The sequence below is a fragment of the Pararge aegeria genome, chromosome 21, assembly GCF_905163445.1.
Source record: "Pararge aegeria chromosome 21, ilParAegt1.1, whole genome shotgun sequence".
In the NCBI taxonomy this organism is placed as follows: Eukaryota; Metazoa; Arthropoda; class Insecta; order Lepidoptera; family Nymphalidae; genus Pararge; species Pararge aegeria.
The window spans coordinates 2,465,397-2,487,611 of NC_053200.1; the positions used below are offsets into that span (position 1 = coordinate 2,465,397).

A 22,215-nucleotide genomic window follows, 5' to 3' on the forward strand; every position below is an offset into this window, starting at 1 on the left:
GCACCTTGGGACCCCAACGTCCATCCTTTCTCCGAACTATGTGCCCGGCCCATTGCCACTTAAGCTTCGCGACTCGTTGAGCTATGTCGGTAACTTTGGTTCTTCTACGAATCTCCACATTTCTGATTCGATCGCGTAGAGATACTCCGAGCATAGCTCTCTCCATCGCCCGCTGAGTGACTCTAAGCCTTCTTATGAGGCCCATAGTTAACGACCATGTTTCAGAGCCATAGGTCATCACTGGCAACACGCACTGTTCGAAGACTTTCGTCTTCAGGCACTGAGGGATTTCTGACGAAAAGATGGCACGGAGTTTCCCGAACGCTGCCCATCCGAGTTGGATTCGGCGGTTCACCTCCTTCTCGAAATTGGACCTACCTAACTGGATCGTGTGTCCTAGGTATACGTATTCGTCAACAATTTCGAGTGCAGTGTTCTCAACGATTACTGGTTGAAGCGGAACATGAGCATTAGACATAATCTTCGTCTTGCTCATGTTCATTCGTAGGCCAACCTGTTGAGAAGCTCTGCTGAGGCCATCGAGCATCGTATTTAGGTCTCCCAGAGTCTCTGCCATTATGACTACATCGTCGGCAAACCGAAGTTGAGTGATGTACTCGCCGTTAATGTTGATGCCAAGTCCGTTCCATTCCAGAAGCTTAAAGACGTCCTCCAACGCAGCGGTAAATAGTTTCGGGGAGATAACATCTCCCTGTCGCACGCCTCGCTGCAATTGGATTGGTCTCGTAGTCTGATCCTGTATACGAACTGACATAGTGGCGTTTTTGTACAAACACTGCAACACTTGGATATACCGGTAGTCAATTCGGCATCTCTGCAGTGACCTAAACACAGCCCAAGTTTCCACCGAATCAAAGGCTTTTTCATAGTCCACAAACGCTAAGCAAAGTGGCCGGTTATACTCTTCAGTCTTCTGTATAACCTGCCGCAGCGTATGAATGTGGTCTATGGTACTAAAGCCCTTACGGAAACCGGCTTGTTCGGGAGGCTGGAAGTCATCAAACCTACGAGCGAGACGATTCGTAATGACTCTCGAAAACAGCTTGTAGATATGACTCAACAGCGAGATGGGTCTGTAATTCTTCAACAAGGTATTATCACCTTTTTTGAAGAACAGAACCACCACACTCCTGTGCCATGCCTCTGGCGTTGTGCCTTGGTGAATAACGGAATCAAACAATCGCTGAAGGACTTTCAGTATCGGTTTTCCACCTGCCTTCAGGAGTTCTGCCGTTATTCCGTCATCACCCGGCGCCTTGCCATTTTTAAGCTGCTTGAGAGCCACACTAATCTCGTATAGGCTGACGTCTGGGATATCTTCGGTATAGTGTCGAGTTAATTTGGCTCTAGGATCCTTAGCCAAATCTTCAACAGGCGTCTGTACTGTGGTGTACAACTGTCCATAAAAGTTCTCAACCTCACCCAAGATCTCAGGTTTGGAAGAGACAAGACTACCATTATTGGTCTTCAGTCGCATCAACTGGCTCTGACCGATAGACAGATCTCTAGCGAACACTTTAGAGCCTCTGTTTTGCTCGATGGCATTTTTAATACGCTCTGTATTGAAGTGCCGCATATCACGAGTCTGTGATTTAGAGATCTGCCTATTAATCCGCCGGTAAGCGGACGCGTCTGCTATAGACTGTAGTCTCATCTCTTGCCTCTCCGTCATAAGCTTGAGTGTATTGGTTGAGAACCTATTGGCCTTGTTTCTACGGTGGGCCTTGTAGAATTTGGACCCGACTGTTTGGACAGTTTCCACCAGCCTGTTGTTCAAATCGTCCACAGTGTCGCAATCTGCTAGGCAACCGAACCGGTTCTGTAGTTCTAGTTGAAAGCTCTCGGGGTTTTGAATATGGGCACGAGTAGGCCGGAGTGTAGACTTCACCAGTCTGACTCTTTCAAGTTGAACGTTTATACTCAATGTGCCTCTTACCATACGGTGATCACTTCCGGTTTTAACCCTGTTGATCACAGAGACATCATTGAATACATGCCGTTTGGTAGACATGATGAAGTCGATCTCGTTTCTCGTGGAACCATCGGGGCTTATCCAGGTCCATTTCCTGTGTGGCCGCTTCTTGAAGAAGGAGTTCATCATATAAAGGCCCTCCTTCTCCATGAAGTCAGCCAACATTTGACCCCTGTGGTTCCGTTGCCCATACCCAAATTGCCCCACCCTCAACTCTGAACCAGTTCGCTCGCCAAGCTTCGCGTTGAAATCCCCCATCACAATATTGTAGTAGGTGTTCGAGGCATGTATGGCTTTTGAAATGTCCTCATACAAAACCTCTACATCCTCGTCTGGGTGTGCCGAAGTCGGCGCGTATACCTGTATGACCTTCAACGAATACCGTTTGGTAATTCTGAGTATAAGGTATGCTACCCTGCTCGACACACTTTCGACTTTTACAACATTGTTGACGAGAGACTTGTGGACGATAAACCCGACACCACCCTGTGACTGTTGGTCACCCTCCCGGTAGTAAAACAAGTTGCCGGATTCCAAGATTATCGAGTCCTCCCCCTCTCGCCGGACTTCAGACAATCCTAACACATCCTAGTGACAGTTATCAACTCATTACAAACTATGTAATGAGTTGATAACTGTCACTATCAAATTATGCGATTTGTATTATGACGAGTCGGAGGCTTGTTGGAAAAGTTAGTGAATTGGGCTGGTGGTGTTTCTTGTTTTTTTGCTTATGGCTTTTAGGATATGTGCGAAATCTGTGTGTGAAAACCAATTTTGCTAATGTCACGTGTATAGAATAGATACACAAAGGGGATTTAAAACATATACAACGAAAGGGAAGGGAGGAAAGGGTAGGGAGTATTCAAAAGTATCGATTTAATTTATCTATATCAATAGTTAAAACTAATATTGATATATTAGTAAGCAAATTCATTACTATGAATAACTATGGCACTCTGGTTAGCGCACAAGTTTACAAGGTGAGGTTCCAGGTTCAATCGATATATTTTCTACAAGCGTACCACCACAGGGTTCTGACAACAGATATAATGTTTGTTGGTATCCTCATTGATCATTTATTAGCATTCACACTTGGGCCTTAGCAAACAAGTACCTAGCACTAGGGATGGCGATTCTTTACGAAAAAGATCGATTTTTAAATCGATTCGAATCGTAGTCTAATGAATCGATTCACGAAAAAATCGAGGCCTACAAAATCGATTCTTAAAAAATCGATCTTTTTTTCAAGTTTGCGTTTACAATGTAAATTTGTATCAATTTTACTAAAAACAAGATTAATATTGCAATTAACAATATCTTATCAATAAAATCAGGGAATTCAAAAATAACAATTATTTTTATTACCGTATCAAACTATAAGATCAATTAAAAAAAAAAAAATAAGTATTTATATACTGAATGTTTTTATTGATTGCAAAAAAGTAAAAAATAAGGTAAGAGTTAAAAGTTTAAATATTAAGCATTGGGTATTATAACTGGGAACTATAGTTCCCAATGCTCAATATCTAAACTTTTTAAAAACAACAGTCTGTCAAGCCTTTTGGGATCCAAGCGGTTTACTTATTTACTTACCTACTCTCAATTAGTTATTATTTCGCAACAAACACTACATGAAAATCTGATGAAAATCAATCATGAAAATACTTGTATTACGCTAATAACAGTATTCATTAAACGACAACAACAAATGAATAATGCAATATCAATCGTCACAGATTATAGATACATAAAGTCAAAGACTACAAACGTAACTTTTTTATTAAAGAGAGGCGATTAAAGGATACTAAACATACAGCCATCTCGCGAGTTTATGAGTAGTTAACTCTTTAACCGGCAGCACTCTTATAATTCAGGCACATTCAACTAAATGCAAATAATTGTATGGTATTGGTACCAAAACAGAAAAAATCGAATGTCGATTTTCAAGGGTGATATATCGATTCAGTGAATCGACACAGTACTTCATATCGATTTAAAAAAAATCGATATTTTCTGCATGAAAAATCGATTCTTCGATTAATCGATCTCAGATCGCCATCCCTACCTAGCACTTGGCATTTGACAGGTGCTTGGCAGCGAAATGCTCGTGAAATCAAAAAGTAAATACAAATAAAACTTATACAATTATTGTGTACAAGGTGTAAGATAACTCAATCGTAATTCACAAAGCAGATTATAAGTGAATTTAAATTTCATGTCGAACAACAGTGTGTTTTAGATAAATTTGCTGAGCTAAAATGTCAGGGGAAAAAAGGCCTACTAGTCCAGAGAATCCTGAAGAAGCAGAGGATGGAGAGGGCTGGATTGGGCCCTTGCCATCGGAGGCATCAACAACGGCAACGAAACCTAAAAAACGCAAAGGTAGCATCACATATTTCAAATTGTTTTCAGTGTTAATATCTTTCATGTTGATGTTTCCTTTTTAACAGATTTTGATAAAAGAGGAGGTTGTTTGCTTATCTGTGTGCGGGGACATTTAGTATTAACGACTATATTTTTTATCTATACTTAAATATTGCAATAAGCCACACAACAATTATTTCTCTCAATTTTCTCTAGATACAATAAGAACACTAATGAGTTAGTGTGGAGTAGTGTTAATATTTTATAGGGTTTATTCTATAAATAAATCAAAACTGGCTCCAAGGCTACTTCATAGAATATTAATTTTATAAATGTTTTATAATTAAATTGTGTAAAGAATAGTAACATCATAGACAGGAAAGTGCTAACTTGTAGTTGAATAAAAAAAACAATTATAATTTTTCAATTTCAGTGTTGGAGTTTGAATCTCTATATCTAGAAAACTTGCCACTATCTGAAACATATGAGAGAAGCTACATGCACCGAGATGTTGTGACACATGTTGTAGTTACAAAGACAGACTTTGTTATAACTGCCAGCCAGGATGGACACTTGAAATTTTGGAAAAAGCAGGTTATCTAATTTTCCATATTATTTATAAATGTGTACTTAATAACAAACTATAGTTCAGAAACTATGAAAAAAATATATTCTTGTATTTTAAAACACAATTTGATTGCATTAAAAAAAAAGAAATACACACGTTTTGCAACAATAGCACAGTAAGCATAAGCAGTACAAGCAGTAACAAAAAATATATCCACTGAGAGTTAAAATTTTCTTTGCCCACATGCCAAAGCATTGCAACAGGGGGGAAAAAATATAACAATTATTATTTGTATATTATTCACACCTGTGTGCCTATGCTTGGAGAGTAGATAAATTTGTGGGAGAAGACACACACTTTGTCTTTTCCCCCCTGGAGGAAATGTCTCCTGGCCATGTTGAAATGAAATGAAAGGAAATTTATTCGCTGAATATGAGCTTACATAGGGTCTTATTATAATATAACATTCCTCCATATTCTACTATTAAGCATGCGAAATGTAAAATGCACAACAAGAACAATCATTACACATGTCTGCATAATCTTGTTGAGCAAGCATTGAAAAGTTATTTATTAAATTATACAGGTAATATTAATGTTATCATAATAATGTCAAAATAATATCATTTTTAATTCAGATACTCGGATATTGCATAGAAACATTTTGTACACAGCCAATGCGCCAGATTTTTCTTAAAAAAACGCGTAGGTTGATTTTTTAGACCTGCATCTAATTTATTGTATATTTTAACGCACATTGCAAAGGGGGATTTTGCGGTTTGTTTTAATTTATATTTATTGTTGCACAGCCGAATTTTATTTCTCCTTTTAAAATGGCTTACGTTCGAGAAAGTTTTAAAATACTCCAGGTGGCGATGAACGAAGACTGATATTTCGTAGATATAAAGACACGGCAGAGTAAGGAGATTGTGTTTTTGAAATATTGGTCTACAGGAATCCGTTGGGTCTATAAGAAATATGCTTCTTATACACTTTTTTTTGTGCCATAAACAATTTGTTTATATGCACTGAGTTCCCCCATATAACAATACCATAGCGCAAAACAGACATGACATAACCGTGATAAGCCACTAGTGCTGCATCAAGCGATACTGTACGCCTAAGACGACGCAAGGGATATACAAATTTATTAACTTTAGTACAAATGTCCTCGATTTGGTTTTTCCAATCACAATGTTCGTCAAATTGGATACCTAAAAATTTTGTACTATTTACGATGTCAATTTGTTCGTTATTATAGATGATATTTAATTTTGTACTATGTCCTCTTTTAGTTTTAAATTGCATACACGTTGTTTTTTTTATATTTACACTTAAATTATTGCTTTCTAACCAATAAATAGTTTCAGTTAATGATTTGTTTACTTCCGATTCATGTGTCTGCTTGTCATCACATGGAATAATTATAGTGGTATCGTCAGCGAAAAGTATTGATGGGTGCGATAAGTTTACTGGGAGATCGTTTATATATAACAGAAATAATAGTGGGCCCAAAATGCTGCCCTGGGGAACGCCATACCTATTATTTTCATAATCAGACTCATACAGATTAATGTTTTCACCAATTTGCTTTTGAATTATTGTTTTTTGCATTCTATTGTCTAAATAAGATTTAAGCCATTGATGCAGCTGTCCGCGTATTCCGTAATGCTCTAATTTATTTAATAATTTTTCATGATTGACTAAATCAAACGCTTTGGACATGTCAAGAAAGAGAATTGTTACAGATTTTAACTAGCTCAAACATCGCAGTTGTGGTAGATTTATTTTTTCTAAATCCGTGCTGAGCGTTATTGATGATATTAAAACGTTCAACAAAATTATTAATTCTATTACAAATAACTTTTTCATAAATTTTCGATAGAACGGAAATTAAAGCAATTGGTCTATAGTTGTTGGCTTCCTCTTTTTTCCCTTTTTTATATAGCGGCTTTATAATTGACAGCTTCAGTCTGTCGGGAAAGATACCTTGTTCTATTGATAAATTGATAACATGAGTCAATGGGTTAGACAAGAATATAGACGAACATTTTAGTAAATGCGTGTTTAATTCGTCATATCCAGTTGAGTTGGTATTTTTTAAATTCATAATTATTTTCCTTACTTCGAAGCAATCAGTAGGGCTGCAATAAATATTATTTGAGTTATTGTTCGTAATTTTTGTTGTATTTTTAAAGTTTTTATTTAGTTTGTTGGATGTCATTATGTAATGTTTATTTAGTAAGTTACATATTTCTTTGGGATTAGTTATTTTTTTTCCATTGTCTGTTAAGTATTTCATAGTCTGTTGTTGATTGTTATGTCCTATTTTTTTTTAATGATATTCCAGGTTGCACTACATACATTTCTTGCTTTGTCTAAGTATTTTTTATTACACTCACGTTGTCGGTAATATACGCATCGACGCAGAACTACGGAATATTTTCTATAATTTTGCTTCTTATTATTGTTCTTACAAGACTTAAAATACAACAAACGTTTGTTTTTAAAACTTACTTTAAGACCTCTGGTTATCCATTTTGTAACATTTATCTTTTTTTTAATTAATACTTTTATGAGGGAGAAGCAAAGCCTGTGAAACAATACTAATATATCATGGAGCAGGTTAAATGCTTTATTTGCATCTTGTTCTACTAAAACATCTGCAAAAGACAGATTTTTAATACAATTGACAAAGATATTGATGTTTTCCTTTGAGTAATCTCTTTTGTAAGTGTATGTTTTAAACTTGTTTGTTATTTTATTACTCTTATAATTAAAATGCAATGATTGCGCAGTATTATGGTCAGATAAGCATAAGTTGTGTAATAGCCCTGTTGATTCATTAATATTAGTCAGAATATGATCTATACAAGATTCGCTCCTTGATGTAGATCTAGTAGATTTACGAATTTTATTTACAATATTATAGTTAAACAATATGTCATTATAGGATTTTGAAACAGAATTATTGATTAGAGTATTAATGTTCATGTCACCGCATATTACTAATTTGCATTCATTAAATTTATTTGTCAAATCATATAATATTAAATCAAGTTTATTTAGAAATATTTTTATACTAGATTGTGGTGTTCTATATAGACATATAATTATAAGGTTTAGTCGTTTAATAAATATACCACAGCATTCAAAATCTTTCTCTTGCGCGCCGCTGTGAAGACTTATTATTTCTTCCGATTCAATACCATTGCGAGTCAAAATACAAACTCCTCCTCGTTTAGTTTCTTTTCTGGAAAAAACTGATGCAACATTAAAATCCTCTATACAGAGATTGGTTTCATGTCCAGGTAGTAAAAATGTTTCTGACATGCAAATAATGTCAATATTAATCGATTGATCTTGGAGCTCAGAGAGACTAAAATTTATACTGTCTGTTTTATTTAATGCACCAGCTATGTTTTGGTGGAGGATTCCGAACTTTTTGGAAAATTCATTCTAGAGCCATTGTTACTTATTTTAGCTTTTTTATAATTGTCAGGCTTTCTGGAAAAGTAGTAAGGAATAGTTCCTTTGCGTAAATTTGTAGGTTTAACAGAACTACGTTTTATATTATTTTTTGTATCTACTGGCAAGAAGTAAAAAGGTATGGTTCCTTTTCTGGGCTGTGTAGCAATATGATTTTTAGCATGGGAGTGTTTCGTTGCGTTAATGATAGATTTTAGATACATTCGTTCATATTCCTTACAACTTACTTCATAATATATAGATTTACAAAATTTATGGCTAAAGTTGGCTGAATTGAGATTAATATATTTTACATTTTTGAAGCTATTTACAATAGTTCTAAGTGAGTGATTTAGCTTATATTCGTTTAAGAAATTATTTTTAAACACATTCAGTAAGAACACATTAGTAGTATTTAAAATTCGAAGGGCAGAGTACACATTGTTAATAATAAAATTACAGTTGCTATCGTTTTGTCCAATCAATAAGATAACATAATCCTTTGCAGTCATCTCTGAATTCTCTGATATTCTCTGCGGATGCATTTTGCTTTGTAAAGCAAGTTATAGCAAAGTCAGTTCTACCTAGAGAATTAAAATAGAATGTCATTTTTTCTCCTAAGCCGACGCTCATGTCAGTGTCACTTATTATAAAAAAATTATGTTATGTCTGTATAGAGTTGAAAAGTGTATGCAAAATAATACTTTTATTTCACCAACACAATGAATACTAAGCTTAACTTGCTATACTCCGCCAAATGCAGGAGAATCTGTACACTGTAATTTATAATTTCTTCAATCTTTATTGCCGACCAAATGGATCTTTCCTAATGTACTCTCCCCACACGTTTTGCACCAAGAATGGAGCATACTCTGGAACTGTTTCCACACTTTACAGTGAATGATTACCAATAAAATAATTATAAATGCTAGCACAGCTAGCCAAGTGCTTCAGGGAGTGATGCTGGGGAGGAAAAGTAACTTCTGAATATATCCAAAATTGTTGTATACCTTTTTTATAAATTTAAAATGCATATAAAACCGGAACCGAAAGGATTTATTTGAACCTGCGACTCTCGGGCAATCGCGGCCTGAGCGCTTTCACCAATTAAGCTACGGCTTTCCTACTGTCGATGCCGAAATTAGTATATGCCTTTCACATCAGTCTTATAGCGACTGTAGCGTCATCTAGTAGGAAACGTTGCAGTTTCAATCTACTTTTTCAAAGGTCCATATTACAATGAGACACGTTTGAAACAAGAGATGACACATTGTTTTTTTTTTTTTATATCTTTTATAATTTTTTATATCTTTTAAAATTTATAAAATTGATAATTCTTCCAAGTGTAAATAAAAACACTAATAAAAATTGTTGTATACCTGTTGTTAAAATGTTTGTTTTAAGAGAATTTGTTGTTTTTTAACTTCTTTCTTTCCTTGTTCTAGGAAGAAGGGATAGAGTTTGTGAAGCATTTCCGCTGTCACCTGGCACCTATCAGCCATGTTGCTACAAACAGCACCGGCACCCTGCTTTGCACAGCTTCCACTGAGAAAACTGTCAAAGTTTTCGATGTTGTTAATTTTGGTATTGACTTATTTAACTATTCAAAACCATTTGATCTCATTCTTCCTTCTTATATAAAATTTAGCAGTTATACCCTTCTGTATAATATAAGTCTTTGTCTTATTTTTCTGGGGAGCAGAGTTCAATCTGCACACATCTCTAGCTTTTGAACATTTGAAACAATTAAATATTAATTATTTAACAGTATATTATGAAAATTAAGCTTATTTTGCTAAACTCCGCTAAAAGAGTACAGCTAAATGCGCTTTAATATATCATGGATTTCCGCAAAGTAACGCCTGCTTCTATCCAATATTATATAGCGGTGAAACTATGCATGAATGAGAGCATGATCTTCTCAAGGGCGTTTGAAGTCCACCAATCTGCACTTGGCCAGCATGGTGGACCACAGCCCAAACCCTTCTAATTTTGAGAGGAAACCTGTGACCTGTAATGGTCCGGTTAGTAATGATAAATATACAAATAGAATATTACTAACTTATTTCTGCAAGCATATTCCATCTTGGGCCAAATTTACCACCTGTTTTTTCCATTAGATTATGGTCAAGGCCATAACCAAAAACCTTACTATTTTATATGTGAAGCGGCGATAGCCCAGTGGGTAGGACTTCGACTTCACGTTCGGAGAGCGAGTTCGAATCCCAGCAATCACCTCTAACTTTTCCAAGTTATGTTCGTTTAAAGCAATTAAAATATCACTCGCTTCAACTGTGAAGGTTAAACATGTTGAGGAAATCTGCATACCTTAGAGTTCTGCGTAATGTTCTCAAAGGTGTGTGAAGTCCACTGATCAGCACTGGGCCAGCGTGGTGGACTACAGCCTTAACCCCTTTTCATTGTGGGAGGAAACCCGTGCTTTTTAGTAAGCCGGTAAAGGGTTGATATAATGATGATGAAAATGAGATGAAATAAGTAGTGTAAATGCTTTCTCTTTCCAGACATGATCAACATGATATCAATAGAGTTTGAACCATACTGTACAGAGTGGGTGCATTCCGCTGGCGACCCTATATCAGCGATAGCAGTGTAAGATTTTCTTTCTCATTTATATATTGATTTTATATTTTATATATATATTTATTTATTTTTTATTTTATATATTTGCAATATCTTTATATTGTAATAATATATAACTTATTATTATTATTTTGTTATTTAATTTATCTTTTTATATTCTTATAACTGGGTTTATACCTTTCAATAAAGATTATTATTATTATTATATTTTAGAGCTGAGATCTTGATTAGTCATCTTCATTCCGATCTTGCAATCTGCTGTTATATCCTGTAAAGAGTCAAGTATTTCCAGCATTAACCGACATTATATTTGTAGTAGAGGGCCATTCAAATATTACGTAGGCAGATTTTTTACAATTTACACTCCGTTCCCCTTGTCAGCAAAAGTAAGCAAAGCTTTTACCCCCTCTCCCCATGCTTACATAATCATTGCTATAGTATTATGAAAAAAAAATAAAACAACTGCTGTCGTAATCATCATTTCGACCTCCCCCAGCCGGCAACGCATCGGTGGCTCCTCTGGTGCTGCAGATGTTTATGGGCGGCGGTGATCACTTACCATCAGGTGACCCACTTGCTCGTTTGCCCGCTATTAATATAAAAAAAAAAGCCTCATGTTATCAGAAATAAGCAAAACAAAGGCCCACCCTTCCATAGCGCTTACGTATTACTTCGTGGACATGTTATATCATATCATGTCCACGAAACTTGTCGTGGACATGATATGATATTATATCAGTGAGTCAGGACTTTTGACTAGACTGACTTGTAGATGATGGACTGTTTTGTATGCTGTCAGTATAAAAGTAATGTATATATTACCTTTTAGATCAGAAAAGGGCACAAACAAAATCCACATATTCGACGGCACGCAAATCTCGGGAACCCCATTACACACCTTCGAGTTGCATCAAAACGAGGTCGTCACCATCAAATACAACCCAGTTTTCGAAGCGGCAGTGTCTGTGGACAAAGCTGGTATAGTCGAGTACTGGACCGGACCTAAATATGAGCACGAGTTTCCGAAAAACGTCAAATTCAAATCCAAATTGAGCACGGATCTGTTCGATTTCGTGAAGAATAAAACTTACCCCACTGCTTTGGATTTTTCGCCAGATGGAAAGAAAATGGCTGCCATAAGTTTGGATAGAAAGGTACTTGATCTTATTTAAAATATATTTAAATAGGACACGATTGCAGGTGGGGACGGCAGGTCAGAATGCAGTGGTCACCAACCTTTTCTTTCGGATGTCGTACGAGGCGATTAAGGGAATATAATGGAGAACGGGCAGCAGCTTTCTTTATGCTACTACTACCATTTATTGGGATCTCAAACACGTCTGCCCAGCGTGGTGATTATGGGCTTTAAGCCCGCTTTTACTAAATCTAGAGAAGCGGTGATAACGCATTAGTTAGGAGCTCGACTTCACTACAGGCAGAGTTAAAATACCAGCACGCAACTTTTATAAGTTATGTGCATTTTAAGTAATTGAAAGATCACTTGCTTCAACGGCGAAGGAAAACATGCCTGAGAGTTCTACTTAATGTTCTCAAAGGTGTGTGGAGTCCACCAATCCGCACTGGGCCAGCGTGGTGGACTACGGCCTTAATCCCTTCTCATTATGGGAGGAGACCCGTGCTCTGTAGTGGGCCGGTGATGATGTGATGGTGATGATGCATAGAAGAAAAACGTTTCACCGACTCTTAGATGATGACTAACGATGTTAGGCGCCATTTAAAGTTATAATACCAATTCCGCTGTAATGTTTCGGATACTCGTAAACTGACACAAAAATATAATAATACAAACACAAAAAAACCTTGTGGCAAAAATCATAGAAAAGTTGGTTATATGAGTTGCCTAGTGAAAATCTATTGGTGAAAGGTAAATGTATGTTTAGGAATCTATTCTTAAATATAATTTAACGGGTATATACCACGATAATATTTTGGGATTATATGCGTAGCTCCGCAGTTCATGGATTCTTATAAAATGGACAATAACTTTTGAAAATTCGTCGGCCGATTGTCGGAGTGGGCAACGACCTGCTTTCTATGTCTAGGCCGTGGGTTCGATTCCCGCAACTGGATAACGTTTGTGTTATAAACATGCATGTTTTTCAGTGTCTTGGTGTTTATATGTATGTTATAAGTATTATACATAAAAATATTCATCAGTCATCTTAGTACCCATAACACTTGCTGTCACTTCACCATCAGATGAGATTGCAGTCAAAGGCAAACTTAAAGAAAAATCATAAAAATATTCATCAGTCAACTTAGTACCCATAACACAAGCTACGCTTACTTTGGGGCTAGATGGCGTTGTGTGTCATGTCGCAGTATATTTATTTATTATTTACTATTAAATTGTTTACTTGTATATAATAAATAATTCTGACAGGTCCGAGTGTTCCACTTCTTAACGGGAAAACTGCACAAAGTTATAGACGAGAGTCTGCAAAGGTTTCAAGAGCTACAGCATCAGACACAACAGCTGCCTAATATGGAGTTTGGGAGACGGTATTTATTACAGAGATTTTCCATTTGCTTTGCATGTATTTCCTTCAAACGTTCGGAAGATGCCCAAAGACGCATACGCTTTCTATTTCACTACTTCGGTAACGGAACACCGAAAACAAAACTTGAAGTATACCTTACTTATACCTATGCTAAATAAAAACCGAATAATTTGGGAGACAGTATTTATTACAGTTATATTTTTTTTTCCTTTTGTTTTGCACGAATTTCCTTCAAACGTTCGGAAGATGGCCAAAGAGGCATACGCTTTCTATTTTACCATTTCGAAACACCGAAATAAAACTTGAATTATACCTTACTTATACAGAGTGCCTGATTTAGCAAGCGCGGGGTCCGTAGCAAATTCTTTAAAAGAGCCCTTGATCTGCTATGGGTTCTTAAGTATAAAGTGGTAAAAAAACAATTCAATACTCAATACGTACTTGCTATCTACAAGTTACAAATTTGTGGGTAATGAATAGTGTAGTACATTACTATAGACGATGTGTGTGCGTGTGCGAGTGCGTGTGCTTGTGCGTGTGCGTGTGCGAGTGCGTGTGCGTGTGCGTGTGTGTGTGCGTGTGCGTGTCAGTCAGTCAGTCAGTCAGTCTGTCATAGATGAGTGATATTAAATATGCGGTTCCCTCTTTCGCGCGGGGCTCGTAGCAATTGCTACCCTCGCTACGCTGTTAATCCGGCACTGCTTGTACCTATGCTAAATAAAAACTGAATAAATAAGACTCGATTATAAACTATGGCATCTCTAGTTATGGCAGAACTTATAAAACCCATCTGCAAAACATTTATAAATTGCAACTTAGATTACTGAAAACAATAGTTCCATTGAAAATTAAATATAGACATAAAAATAATTACGAAAGGCTTTTTAAATATAGTAATGTAATGTCTGTTTATGACAGAGTGGATTTAGCAATAATAACCCTGTATCATAATTACATTCGCAAATTAGACAAGAATGCTAGACCTATGAACTTACGTCATTTAAACTACCTACCTATGTTTAGAACACCCACATTTAATAATATTTATGGAAAGAGGGTGTGGGAGTACCTCCTGCCTAGTGTTTTAGAAAAATTACCTAGACCTTTACTAGAAGAAATTAAAAATAAAAACCTGAACCAAATCAAAAACAAATTGAAACGTTCTTACATTCGGGGTACGTGCAAAAACTCCAAGGTGGAAGTTCATCCACACCATTCCTACAAATTCCATTAATTAAAATTATAGAAATACATTAAATATTAATTAATATATATATATATATATATTACAGAACTTTCGTGTTTTCTTCTGTTCCGGTTGTTTGTGTTTATTTTGATAACCTCTGGACCCCACAATAGGTAACCTGTGTCGTGGGGCCCAGTTAATAGATTGCAAAAATAGATTGCTCGGCCAGAAAAGGGAAATTGACGAATATGACAATTTTAAATACAATTAATAAGTAAAGATATTTGCGAATAATATATTTATTTACTAGTTTATGCCCCCGGTTTCGCTCAAATTTTTGATGTGATAAAATTTAACTTCTAAGGTTTATAAAAATGTCTTACTAATAGAAATAGATGAACGTAAATTACTTAAAAAATCAGACACCGTAAAATAAATTTTAATCCCTTTAATTTGAAGCCTTTGGATTTGGAATTTTTAAAATTTGTTGATAAATCGAAAAGCTAAAATCAAAGTTTCATGAGTGTAACTTGTAAAATAAATTGATAAATGAAGAATTTTATACAACCTTTCATCCCCCATTAAGAGGGTTACTCTTAGGGTTGGAATTTTTAAAAATCCTTTGCGGATGCCTACGTTGTAATAACTATCTGTGTGCAAAATTTCAGCCCGATCCGTCAAGTGGCTAGAGCTGTGCGTTGATAGATCAGTTAGTCAGTGATCTTTGCCTTTTATATATAGGTAAAGATGTACATATTAAAGGTGTTTATTTTCCGAGTACGGACTTCCGAGATGGGACATTGAAGTCTAAGATACCGATATAAAACGTCCTTCACCGAGATGGTCATTTGATGAAACGTATTTTATATTTAATTTAATATATCAATATTGCATATGGGTTGTCTAACAAATTTCAGTCCAGGATATGCTTAATTAATAATTAAAAAAATTTTTTTTTTTTAACATTTGATTTGATCTGATTCCACAACACCGGTTTGATTATTAGACAAATGTGACATATGTGACAGTATGAAGCCCATAGAATATGCAAACGTTAGGTTGCCTATTCTTTTCCGGTCACAACTCTCAGGTAGCCAGGTATAATCAGGTAAATCGATACTAACATTTTGCACTGGACTGATTATTGAATTAAAATTCAATGAAAATAAAGATGATTTATTTATTTATTCAATTACAAGTCCATTACAATGTCATATAGATTACATAATTGTTATATTATTTAATTATGAACACGATGGTATAGGGTTGCCTGCGAAAAATACTACCTTTGGCCTGATTCAAAAAACTGTCCATTTAGAATGGCAACGGAGCGTGACCTTGACAAATCGGAAGCGGCTCAGCTCGCGAACATAGTGTTCGACAGCAGCGGCCACTTCGTAGCGTACTCCACCATGCTGGGCGTGAAGCTCATCAACCTCGCCACCAACCGCTGCGTCGCCATGCTCGGCAAGCCCGAGAACTTGCGCCCGTTGCACCTGGCGCTGTTCCAGGTATGAGTTCGGATTTAAGTGTATCTTTCTCCCATAGCTGCCGCAGATAGCGATTAATAAAAACTAATTATAAAAAATTATAAATACGTGTAGACAGTAGCGTGCACTTCATACATGCTCAAAAGCACTGCCTACCCTAGAACTGATATATAACTCGTGTAGGAGGAGAATTTGAGCCGTTTTATGCAATTTTCCTGATATCCGCTGTTCCAGGTACGTTTTCGCTATTAGCTGGTTCTAATGCACGGCTAGAATAGGATAAGTGTCTTTCACACACACATACACACACACACACATCCATATTGAAGATAAACCGTACGGAACAGTAAACGTACCGTTCCACAGCTACCGTAGATACCAGGGGGATACCAGGGGGGGGGGGGGGGTTTGATATAACTGTCATACTCCCCAACAGGTTAACCCGCCAACATGTAAGACAGTGCATCATTAAAAAAATAGAGTGTATCAATGCATACAATTGAATTGATTTTAATTTAATTGAAAAGGTTTTTAGGTCTTTTCTTCTTAACCAAAAAAACATTTGAAAATATACGTTTGATCTACAGGGTAGAACCAATCAGTCTAAACTGGCGACGACACTCGAAATGGAAGGATCCGACAACCCGACACTGCTTAACATAAAAACTGACCCGACGCTTTTCTGCACTGCGTATAAGAAGAATCGCTTCTATATGTTCTCCCGGCGAAGTCCGGACGACGTGAAGAGTCCGGACGCTGACCGGGACATCTTCAACGAGAAACCCTCGAAGGAGGATATCATATCTGCTACCGAAGGACAAGGTGAGAGAGTGTTTGCAATTTAATATTTCACATTGATAGGTATTTTCCTAGTGGACGAGGTGAGCCCATGGATGGGCTCGCCTATATTTTGTATACATGTCATCGCCGAGCCGGCCGGTCCGGACGATTATAAACTGATGATAGAGTTTAGTTTTGTTCGAACAACTTATAACCATAGAGAAATATAATAACTATCCCAGTCAAACCAACATTAAAATGTCGAGTGCCAAAAGAAAAATAAAGAAATTATGGCTGTTGAAAATGTACACCACATCAAGAATATACAAGAAACATGAAGAAAGAAGTAGACTAGAAAAGGCGGCCTTATCGCTTAATAGCGATCTCTGCCAGGCAACCTTAGAATTAAGGAAAAAAAGAGGAAAGGTATCTTATGTCCTTTCTCGTTGTATGAACTCAAATATGACCACACCTGAGAAAACTCTGAAATTATAAATTATTTAATTTCCCACGCTGGGGATCGAACCTAGGACCTCCCAGCAACGCTCACCACAGTATCAGGGATGTTGTCTAAAAGAAGATCGTGAAATTCCTACGTACAATCACCGATGTATGATCGTCTCAACCGCAGGACGACCATTATTGTACATAGGTCTTTTGCAGGGGTTTCCGTACTGTAACTAATTCCAACTGGGTCCTATTAAAGATCACTCCGTAAGGTATCATAATTTCTTAAATAATATTGGCACATGATCATCCAGAGGCTAAGACCCCAACCTTGGTGTCCCATAATAACTCAAGACTTTTAGAGCGTCAGAAGCAACGAGTCCACAAGACCACATTTCCTTAAAGGGCATAAAAATAGGATCTAGGTCACCATTAGATCCCATTATCAACATAATGTCTCCCTCACCTCGTCATAGCATATTCTACTTCATCTCCCTACTCCAGGCATTCATATCCCGTTAAACTGCATAGTGGATTCACTATGAGGGGACTGAGGGGTTCGCCCCTGGGTCTGCCTGTGTTCTACTGACTGAGGTGTTCGCCCCCTATCTTTGCCTGTGTCCTACTGACTGAGGGGTTCGCCCCTGGGTCTGCCTGTGTTCTACTGACTGAGGTGTTCGCCCCCTATCTTTGCCTGTGTCCTACTGACTGAGGGGTTCGCCCCTCGGTCTGCCCGTGTCCTACTGATGAGGGGTTCGCCCCTAACTTTTCCTGTGACCTACTGACTGAGGGGTGTGTCCGCAGGCGTCCAGCGCCTGTACGAGCAGGCGGTGCTGCACACGTCGCTGGGGGACGTGCACGTGCGCCTCTTCGGCAAGGACGCGCCGCGCACCGTCGAGAACTTCTGCGGCCACGCGCGCAACGGCTACTTCAACGGGCACATCTTCCACCGCGTCATCAAGGGGTTCATGGTGCAGACTGGCGACCCCACGGGTGAGCTCTAATCCTATTGTAGTATAAAGGACTACGTAATCGATAAAGAAGCTTGGGTGGAAATTATTGCTCTAACCAGGTTGCTCTTCTAATAATTTAAAATGACATTGTGAGATGGTGATAACAAAAAAAAACACCCGGCTAACTTTGTTGTGGGCTTCTTCTTACACCAGGACGCGTTTGGAACCCTCGTAGCTTTAGTTTAAAGTTTACGAATATGTGGTTATCGCCATCATCTCACTACCGTGTTACGTGTAATTCTCATATACGCATCAAAAGTGCCACCTATGGGACTACTTGAATAAAGATATTTTTGACTTTGACTTTGACTTCAAGTTATACTCTCATTGACCGGTGCACCAGCAGACTGAAAAGCGATTCACACATCAACGAACACAAACGTAACAAAGACGTGGAGACAGAGGAGAAGAATTTCGACTTCATTCCCACCCGGGGACGTCTTCAAGAGCTTCAAAGTCAGACACTTTAGACAGCCCATTGGCGCAGTTTGCAGCAACCCTGCTTTCTGAGCCCAAGGCCGTGGGTTCGATTCCCACAACTGGAAAATGTTTGTGTGATGAGCATGAATGTTTGTCAGTGTCTGGGTGTTTATATGTATATTCTAAGTATTTATGTATATTATTATTCATAAAAATATTCATCAGTCGTCTTAGTACCCGTAACACAAGCTACGCTTACTTTGGGGCTAGATGGCTGTGTGTGTATTGTCGTAGTATATTTATTTAATATTTATTAAAAAAAAATAAAAAAAAATCAGGAAATTGAAGAACCGTATAATCAACTCCGGCCTCTCGAAAGGGGATTAACACCATGTTAAAGATCATTTTTTGTCTGAACCTTCTGTTTTATTTGGGGTTTGACAATATTGTATATATTTATGTATTATTGATCACTGTATTCTATTTAGTTTATTTCGTATTCTACATATTTTTGAGGGTTCTTTTATTTTGTTTATTTTTTAATTATGTATTTATAGTAGCGTATTTGTATGTTTATATGTTTGTATATATGTATGGAAAATATTTTTTATTTTTGTACATATCTTTAATATGTTATGTTTAACATGTACTATGTTTTATGTTTATTTTATATTAATTTAGTTTTAAATCCTAATATTTCACTAATGTTTGTTGTACTACTCACTAATTTCGTATAGCGTTTTCCTGTATGCCTTTGGTTGCCTGGAAGAGATCGCTATTTAGAAAGAACCTGCGACTCTCTGGTCATCGCGGTCTGAGCGCTTTCTCAATTAAAATTAAGCTACGGCTCTCCTTAATATTAATTAAAATCTTTGGGTTGTAGCTTAGAACAATACTTGTTATTACTTATATTTAGATCTACTTTTAGTTATTACCTATTTTGTTTACCTAATAGCAAGACACGATAAACAATAAAGAGGCAGATTTGCTAACACTTATAACTGTGCATTCAGGCACTGGCACCGGCGGGGAGAGTATCTGGGGCGGAGAGTTTGCGGATGAGTTCCGGCCGCACCTGAAACACGACCGGCCCTACACAGTGAGCATGGCCAACGCTGGCCCCAACACCAACGGCAGCCAGTTCTTTGTCACGCTGGCCCCCACTGTGAGTACCCAAATAATATCTTCGAAAATTAAAATGAACTTTATAAATGTACGGCTATCGCAGGCCCCTATGAAATGTTACTACTGGTTTCCATTATCATGATAGGATGGTGTTAACTTAGAACTAAACTCAAATCTCGCTTTGGTCTGTCACACGACTCATAACTTATGGTGAATGAAATAAAGGCTAAAAAATTATTTTTGAATGCTAATTACAGAGTAATAAAAAATAAATAAATAAATAAATAAATATACTACGACAATACACACATCGCCATCTAGTCCCAAAGTAAGCGTAGCTTGTGTTATGGGTACTGATATAGCTGATGAATATTTTTTTATGAATTTAATACATAAATACTTATAATATACAGATAAACACCCAGACACTGAAAAACATTCATGTTCATCACACAAACATTTTCCAGTTGTGGGAATCGAACCCACGACCTTGGACTCAGAAAGCAGGGTCGCTGCCCACTGCGCCCCTCGGCCGTCAAGTTATATAGGAGTATGCTGTTATTTTAATACGTACCCTTATAATTTTAACAGTTTATTTTTCGAAGTATTTCTAGTTAACATTTCTTAAATATAGTTCAACGGATTCTTACATACCACGATAATATTTTTGGATTTGTCGATATTTCGACCCAGATGCATGGATCGTGGTCACGGCGAGACTGCGGAAGTACGAGATGTCAAGTTGGATGTCACTGACAGAATCTGACTACCCCCTTTCGTATTCTTGTTTCCCCCTTTTTTTGCCAGATGCCACGGGCAACAAAAAAATGGGAAATGTAACTGGGTCGAGATATCGACAAATCTAAAATATAATCGTGGTATGTACCTGTTGAACTATATATTTAAGAAATGTTGATTAACCACGAAAGATTTTCGTTTAAAATCTTTTCTTATTTACATACACTATTTTATAACTGGACTAGTTAACTGAGTAACTTATTAATATTATTATTATTTATATATTATTATTGTAAAGTATGCTTTTATTTTACCACCTAACCGACTACTTTTAACAGTGTAAAGAACTGTACTGTTCGAAGTATTCGAACACATGCGACTGTGTCTTTGGAGCCCCTAAGACCTTGTAATGATGACTGAGTGCACATATTATGTTTTACAGCCCTGGCTCGACAATAAGCACACGGTGTTCGGGCGAGTGGTGCGCGGTATGGAGGTGGTGCAGAACATCGGTAGCGTGAAAACCAACCCCAAGACGGACAAGCCTTACGATGACATACGAGTCATATCTGTCACTGTCAAATAACTTATGGCGAATTAAATTAAGGCTAAATAAATATTTTTGAATGCTAACTACAGAGTATGCTGTTATTTTACTACCTGACCGACTTTTAACAATGTTTTTTCGAAGTATTTATAGTGAACGCTATACAGGGGGGCCGGTAAGTTGACGTCATAAAAATAAAAAAAATTACCTAAATATTAGGTAAATTTTTAACTTTAGACCAACATTTTCATAACTTTCATCAAAGCTACGAAGCTGATAATTTTATGCATAAAAGTACATGAGATCCAGTTGCAAAAAAAAAAAAAAAAACTCTAAAAAATTCGTTTGCTTTTGTTTAGAAATTTGTTAAGATGATCATATCGAAATTCCTCGAAAAATCGAAGAAAAAAAATCATAATTCCAAAACTATAAAAAATCGCGGAACATACATGCGTGTGATTCGGATACTCCACAACATACCGGACCTAATTTTTTTTTGTGACGTCAATTGACCGACCACCCCGTATACCGCACTGGGCCCTGCAGTGGGTGGGTATGGGGTGATATGATGATGATGATCAACAGCCTGACGGACACAAAAGGCCTCTTCCAACGGCTTTGTCCATAATCACCAAGCTGCACGGCTAGCATGGGCAGGAGACAATTATATCCCTGGTGAAAGGATATAAATGTATCTTCTCCCACCACTTTATCAACTCTCAGAGCACTGGCGCACAAGTGTAAATAATATATGTGTATTAATAAACGGGGGTGAACTTCTCCTATTCCATGTTCCAGTGATTTAGCAGGTGGACACGTTAATTATATCCCTTGTCAGGGTATATAATCGGGGGATATAATTTTTATCTCCCGACCGTGCTAGCCCTGTGGGTAGACGGGTAGGTGATCCCAGTAGATGTTAATAGCAGCTGATGCCCATTCTCAGTTTT

General features: G+C 37.1%; 1 protein-coding gene across 3 annotated transcripts; it reads left to right on the top strand.

The window, feature by feature from the left end:
* Positions 1-4,075: 4,075 nt before the first annotated feature.
* On the top strand, positions 4,076-21,358 carry LOC120633292 (peptidylprolyl isomerase domain and WD repeat-containing protein 1). 3 transcript variants are annotated; one of them, XM_039903475.1, is made up of 12 exons: positions 4,076-4,116; positions 4,226-4,378; positions 4,794-4,954; positions 9,842-9,980; positions 10,919-11,006; positions 11,827-12,151; positions 13,402-13,520; positions 16,024-16,216; positions 16,783-17,017; positions 18,227-18,415; positions 19,869-20,020; positions 21,161-21,358. In XM_039903475.1, the coding sequence occupies exons 2-12, from the start codon at positions 4,255-4,257 to the stop codon at positions 21,302-21,304; spliced, it is 1,869 nt and encodes a 622-aa protein (XP_039759409.1). In that variant the 5' UTR covers positions 4,076-4,116; positions 4,226-4,254; the 3' UTR covers positions 21,305-21,358. The 3 variants fall into 3 exon arrangements, with proteins under 3 accessions (XP_039759409.1, XP_039759410.1, XP_039759408.1); XM_039903476.1 differs by having other exon boundaries at positions 4,086-4,157; XM_039903474.1 differs by having other exon boundaries at positions 4,086-4,378.
* Positions 21,359-22,215: the final 857 nt, after the last annotated feature.